The following is a 6,726-nucleotide window of genomic DNA, read 5'->3' on the forward strand; positions in this document are numbered from 1 at the left end:
GAACCATATCACCAACTAATCCGTCAGCTCAGGACGCTTGGCTGTGTTCCCAGCGCTATGTAGACGAAATTGCTAAAAAAGGGAACACCAGCCCTTTAAAGTGCACCCTGCCGGTAGCTGGATCGCTGGAACCATATCACTAGTGACTTCATAATTTGCCTACGTCCCGTAAGCGTCATTTGACCTCATTTTTGAATGCAGTCATACTGACCTCACACCCCTCAGACCTCACCAGTGACTTCACTCACACAGACCTGGCGCCCGTGAGACCTCATGAGTGCACTCACAGGAGGTCTCATGAGGGGCAAAACCTCATGAGTGCACTCACAGGAGACCTCATGAGGGTAAGAACCTCATGAGTGCACTCACGGATGGCCTGATCGCGGGCTTGCCCTCACTCACCCTCACCTCAAAGGCGTGAGGTGAGGGTGAGGGGCACTCATGAGGGCCCTCATGAGCGAGTTCGCCCAGCTATGGCCAGGTGTGGGAAGTCAAACATGCGGAGCACTTTTGTTGGACAGCACCCGGCAAATAAAATGGCAGCACACATTAGGACATTCCCTATTGGCTCAGCACCCAAAAGCGGCTGGCTATGCCACACTTTTGTGTGTTCCCTTTTGCACGTGACACTTGTACGCAGCAAGGATCCCTTGCAGCTGAGGCTGACTTTTGTTTGGTCTGTCAGGCACGTTGGGCAGATACGGAGCAGGTCAAGAAGGTTAGATTCTGCAACCATGTAAAAGTTCTCCCTCGGGCCTTTGGAGTCAGGTATGCTTTCAAACCTGAAATTAGGAAATCATAAGTATAAGGCTTCAATACAGCTGGCATGATTTTCACTTTCACCAGTACATTACAATAATGTCTCTATTATAATGTCAATGGGATCTTTCTCGTAATTAGCAATGTAACTCGCTGGATGCAAAAATGTTTATCGAACAACACTCAATGGCCAAAGCACCTCTACCTCAAGGTTAGATCAGCATCCAACTTTTTCTTTTCCCTTTCTTAACTGGTCACCTCACTAGAATTTGCTCCCTTATCTCCACTACAAAGGTGGTTGTGTTTGAGGATATGTGCTGCACTGGGAACATATCCTTCTCAGCTTGTTTTCAGCTTATGTAACATGCAAGATCTCATTTGAATCAAGCAATAAATGTTCTCGCTCCCTAGTACAGACAAGTCAGTCTACCTGTTCTCATCATCCTCATCTTCTGCACTGTAGCTTGGCTGCTCATCAGTGTCGGCATTGGGAGGCCTGGAGAAATATGCATTACAGGGGTTACATGAAAATTCTTAATAAGCAGCTTGTAGATGGGGGGGGGGGGGGGCTGATGGATCTCCATATCAGAAATATGTGAAGCAAAGAGAGTAAACACAAACATATGGGTAAACGATGCATAGTGTTCCAACACCTAAACTGTATTCAAATGATAAGAACAAGAGAAGATATACTTTATTGTTTGAACCATTTGTCAATGAATCTTGCAATTGAAATATGTTATTGTCTACAATGCTTCAATTCCTGAACTGTACTTTAATTAGCTTTCAGCCAACATGCAGGAAGTAAGTGGCACAAAGATGTAACATTTGTCACAGACTGTGAAACCTCAAAAATTTCTTGCGAAGCAAGGACACCACGCATTGTTCATACATCTACTTCTTTCGCTTTGTATGTGTGTAGCTACATGGTTGCCTTTCAGTTGATATACACAATGTAAGCAATCTGAGATTCCTGCCTGGGAAGACCTCTAAACAACTTAGTGTACTTAGAGCGCGTTCTGGTGTGTTTTTATGTTGTGTGTATCTACCTACTTATAAGTGCTCTGTTTTGACCACAATGTTCCCTTTTCATTATATAGACTAGGTGAGGCATTGACTCTACTGCGGCTAGTGAACTTGTTGTGAAGTGTGGAAATGAGGTTAAACTTGAAAGGGTTCAGCAACATAAATTTAGTTGATTTAGCATGCTAATTGCAAATAGCCTTTTAGAAATGATGCAGAAGTGGGTGGGAAGGCTAACGGAATTGAAACACTGGAACCATGCCACATGTGTCTGTTCCTTTGTGTGTGCTTCAACATATAAATGATTACTTCCTTGTACCCAAATTGAATGACATGTGCATCTGTGTAACTTCAGTGCACAAAGCAAACGAGTAGTGCACTTACAGTTCCAGCAGATCAGGTTCTTCAAGTGGGGCTTCAAAATATGAGGACTCCAATGTCCTATGAAAATTCCATAATGAGGAAATACCATTAGTACCATACCTATACATACCTATGCATGTACAATTGTGACACTGAAAAGTACCATACCCATCTGTCTGGTTTGGAACATAGCTAGCATCATTAGGATCCAACATCCTGCACAAAATCAGTATACAGTCAATATACGTACACTCATGCATTCAGAAATGGGCTGCATGAACACAGAAAATATAATCCGGTATAAGTGTACATAGACCTACTCTGCCATGCTGTCTTCATCATCAGAATGGGGACCATCATCCATGGGGACATCATCATGGATGACGGGACCAACAGGAGGGAGGATTGGGCCATCAAAAACTAGAGTCGAGGTGCGTCGCACGTCATCGTAGAATACAACTGGCTCTGTCTGACAAGATGCTTCACTAAGCTGAGTAGGCGGTCGTGTATGAACGATGACGTGTGGAACTAATCAAGAAAAGTAAATTTGCAGATAGTATCCCTACCCATATTCCTATCAAAAGCTAAGAAAACGTACCGCTATACTCCAAAGTCTGTGTTGCATGCTCCGTGTATGTTGGCCTGACTGGGCTGGGGAACACAGGTGACACTACCTGAGTAGCAGGTGGGGACAACGGTGCTGTCTCCACATCGCCACCAGTGTCACAAATGACTCGACCGATATCTCCGAAATACGTTCAGTGTATTTCGTGATAGCGAAGCCAATAGCGAATGGAATGCAATTAAGTGAACACGAAACGTAACAGCATCAAGAACACTCATTTACAGTATTCTTCCAACTGCCGCAAACTTATGCCTTATGCTGCACCCACCACATTCGGCACTGACGTGGTCTTCCGCATCCGTGTTTGCAGGCATGGTCAGTGTGCTCAGCTCGTACACACTGAGTGCTTCGTCGACAAGCTGCACACAAAATTAGCAAATTTTATTTTGTGAACACACATTGCAAATTAACCTCACCTCTTTCCGCCTTTGCTCGTCGTACGATGCACGCGCAGGTAGTTCCATATGCCTTGTATGCTTTCCGAAAATCGTGGGCACGGCGCCGGGCACGAGAGATAGCCGTTTGTTGCTGCAGCCCGTATTGAACATGAGCTCGGTCGAGGGATCGAACATATCGGGACTGAAGTGTTTGGAGCAAAGTCTGCTGTGAGTTATCGGATGCCAACTCCTCGTTTTCGGCGAAATAGCGGCCACACAATTGACGAAAACAATCACTGCGGCGCGCGTCGTCGGGTCCTTGCTTTTGCTACCTTTTGCGCAACACATTGTCCCAACCATTCCACTCGGTGAACGTCTTTCCTCTGCCACTAATGGCACAGAAATTTATAATGAAAAATATCACGCAAAGTACTCGCCAACGATAGAGCAGAACGAAGCAGAACAAACACAAAATAGCGCGCTCGAGAAGACTATCGGTGACGTGAAGCACAGTGTTGCTAGACTGCCGTTCCATGGAAAATCGCCGAATCAATCGATGGAAAAAATCGTTTTCTAATTATCTATGTCATCTGGAGATGAGATATTGCGACCACTGAAACATCATACGATATGGATTGACGTAGCATTGTTAGTTCATAACGCTTTTGGTGCGGAGTCTCCCTTTAAGGCAAAGTCCAGTCTTGCCTCTCGGTGTTCCGGCTTCAGCGCGGGCTTCTGAACCGCGACTCCGGAACGCAGACCCCCGAGGCACGCTAATCGTCGTCCGATGATTGTACTCGACGCTTGCAGGCTCAGCTCACGGGTCGACCACGTTTGCAGCAATGATTGCCTTGTCCTCGTGCGACGTCGTTGCCCGCGGCCGTCCAGACCTTAGAGGAGACCCAAGAGGGCTTAGCCTAAAGACACTTCCGCATATCAGAAAGCCGACTGTACGTTTGAGCATGTGTAAATGGGAGGAGGAATGAAACTCGAAAAGGAGGGGAATTATCAGAGTTCATCACACATTCTTCTCTGATAAACAGCGCCTCAAGACGGGTTAGATAAAATCATCTACAAATTAAGGGTGTGCTTTCACAGCCAAAGAGACTGAAGAACGAACATTTCTGGTGACATCTGCTTTAAAACCAGGAAAGACAACGCCGCAGATACTGCGTTTTCCTGAGGTTCGCGTTTTGGGAAATCGAACGCACGCTCTCTTCTTCTTAGTATCGATTTTTAAAACACTTTCTGACATTGTAATTATGGCGGTAAAAAGATGTACAAAAAATCTGATGGCTGCAGTGTACCGTTATTGCCATGCGATCTGTCCGCCAATGATTCCCTTTTAATCTTTACCTTATCTCTGACCGCCATGTTTTGGCATGTATATAATGCATGCCTATTTTTTTTGTTTCACACTTTTTCCTAATTTTTCCTCGCAGCACCACGGGGAAGCTTGGTAGCCACCAATATGAAACTGGGCACCTTAATAGCTGTGAGGTTGTATATGTTGTCTAAAGATGTTATATGCCTCTATTTAGGGGAAGCGAACGCAAGGCAATTTTTCTTTTTCTTTTCTTCATGCGTGCACTCTTCACAGCATTGTGCATCGCCGAGCCGTTGCGCCTGTGCTGTTCGGCAGCGTCATTCACGAACAAAATGTAAATATCATCTAAGTAAGACATATGTGTCTATGTTCAACTCACTTATACAATACAACAAGGACTGGCGCATATAATCGTGTAGTGTCAATGTTTTCTTGACTTCAAGCCGATCATGGCGACGTACCTGTGCAGAAACGTGACAATACCCAAGCAGCACACAATGTTGGACCCATATTGGCTGGTCATTGGCGATACGGGTCCAATATGGGACCCGTTTCGCCAAGATTTTCCCCATATTGGCTGAAAATGGGCAATATGGGCCCCATATTGCCCAGTTTCAGCCAATATGGGGAAAATCCTGGCAATATGGGCCCCATATTGCCCACTTTGAGCCAATATTGGGAAAATCTTGGGAATATGGGCCCCATATTGCACGCGTACACCCCATATTGACTGAACAGGGTACGTAGCCGTGTTGCACAAATGCCCAAGCAGCACGGCAAGATTGAACGTTGAAGCGTGTGAAATACCCTATTCACTACATCGTTACATTCAACAACTTCGCGCAGATGATACACATTGTTCGAAACAGTCAACGTACTTGGCATTCCCAACGTAAAGTTCGCTAGAGTTCGACACTTCAACATTCCACGTCTTGAAAGTCGCCGCCATATTCCTTCGCGATGCCAATGCCAATCGGTCCTGCCGACTGTGAGCAAGCGAGTTGTTTGAGCGTAATCACGCGTCCTACAACTAATGCGCATGCGCGACAGCCTGAACGGACGTTTCATAGGGCTAAAATGTCGCTGGGTGCTGTAATGGTAACGAAATTGCGGCAGGTCAAGTAAAAAACACAATGTTTGATAAGAAGGGATGGCTATTCTGTAAAGTTAGGTGATTTCAAGTTGCTGCAAGTAGTGTAAATTGCTCTGGCGTGTGTCCGTCACCGCCACGAAAGTGTTTCGCTGCTTTGTATTCTCGGAGCGGGTGTTGAAATTGTTAGTCCACAGAATATTGAGATCCCAATGAAGGCTTCTGAGGGATCTTAGGTATTGGCAGTTCTGTGGGACTGCTTGTGATCTTCAGCGCGGGCGTAGCACCTGTTCTTCGTGTTTTTTTTTTGTGTGTGTTTGGGCAATGCCGTGTTTCTTTCCTTTTTTTTCGTTCTTTTTTTTTTTTGCAGTGATGTGAACGTGGATGAATTAGATCCGCAGAAATAAAAAAGCAAAAATCATACAAAAGTAGTGAATATTATACAGCATAATGCTTTATTATTACACGGGCTCTCCGTAGGTGTTATCACAGAAATATTGGCAATATTGGCGCAAAATGGGCTTGCCAATATGGGCAGCCCATATTGGTCCAATATGGAGCCTGGTTGCACTCCCCATATTGGTCCAATATTGGCAGCCCATATTGGGCCAATATTGGCAATCTTGGCAACCCATATGGGTCCAATATTGGACCAATATTGGCGTGCTTCTTGGGTACGTTGCCAGAATCGCGCTTTTTGGTCCTTGCTTTAAGCAAATGCTCGCAGACATTCATCATTCTGTGCAGTTGCCTGCTTATTTTAGCGGCATGTTTTGCGCGTGAAATAGTGCACTTTGGGCGATTTTTCCGTACACTCGAGGTGACGTTGTGCTTCGCCTTCGACAAAGTATTGTCAGTAGCCTCAGATAGCGTTACTCCATTATTCCCATCACCATGGCGATATCCGATCATCGTTTCATATTTCCTTTTTTTGTGCACAGCAGGGATGCCGAACTCATTCGTGTCCGCGGGGCGCATTGAGCCATGAAGGAACTACGCAGGCCGCATACGACTGTTTTGGGGTAGCCTGCTTTTGATATAGACGCTCGAATTCACTCGGGAGATCACGAAACCTACCGGTCCGTTTTTGGTAGCTTTGAAGGCACTAATACCTATTACAAATGGGCCATGCAGGGTTTGCTCAGAAATTTGGTAGGAATGT

At 45.5% G+C, this 6,726-nt stretch overlaps 1 protein-coding gene across 2 annotated transcripts; it reads right to left on the reverse strand.

The window, feature by feature from the left end:
- Window positions 1–217: 217 nt before the first annotated feature.
- On the reverse strand, window positions 218–3,609 carry LOC135401079 (uncharacterized). Of its 2 annotated transcripts, XM_064633236.1 has the most exons (7): window positions 3,187–3,609; window positions 2,744–3,129; window positions 2,466–2,673; window positions 2,314–2,361; window positions 2,167–2,223; window positions 1,190–1,255; window positions 218–782 (listed from the first exon to the last, which is right to left on the reverse strand). In XM_064633236.1, exons 3-7 carry the CDS (start codon window positions 2,507–2,509, stop codon window positions 452–454), a joined length of 546 nt encoding a protein of 181 aa, XP_064489306.1. In that variant the 5' UTR covers window positions 2,510–2,673; window positions 2,744–3,129; window positions 3,187–3,609; the 3' UTR covers window positions 218–451. The 2 variants fall into 2 exon arrangements, with proteins under 2 accessions (XP_064489306.1, XP_064489315.1); XM_064633245.1 differs by lacking the exons at window positions 2,744–3,129; window positions 3,187–3,609 and having other exon boundaries at window positions 2,466–2,733.
- Between the last annotated feature and the right edge of the window lie 3,117 nt (window positions 3,610–6,726).

Source organism: Ornithodoros turicata, chromosome 1 (assembly GCF_037126465.1).
Source record: "Ornithodoros turicata isolate Travis chromosome 1, ASM3712646v1, whole genome shotgun sequence".
Taxonomy (NCBI): domain Eukaryota; kingdom Metazoa; phylum Arthropoda; class Arachnida; order Ixodida; family Argasidae; genus Ornithodoros; species Ornithodoros turicata.

Coding starts and splice junctions, on each gene's coding strand:
- LOC135401079 (XM_064633236.1), bottom strand. CDS start 2,509: ATGGATGATGGTCCCCATTCTGATGATGAAGACAGCATGGCAGA. Junction 1,256..2,166: donor GAACCTGATCTGCTGGAACT/GTAAGTGCACTA, acceptor ATATTTCTCCAG/GCCTCCCAATGCCGACACTG. Junction 783..1,189: donor GATGAGGATGATGAGAACAG/GTAGACTGACTT, acceptor TCCTAATTTCAG/GTTTGAAAGCATACCTGACT.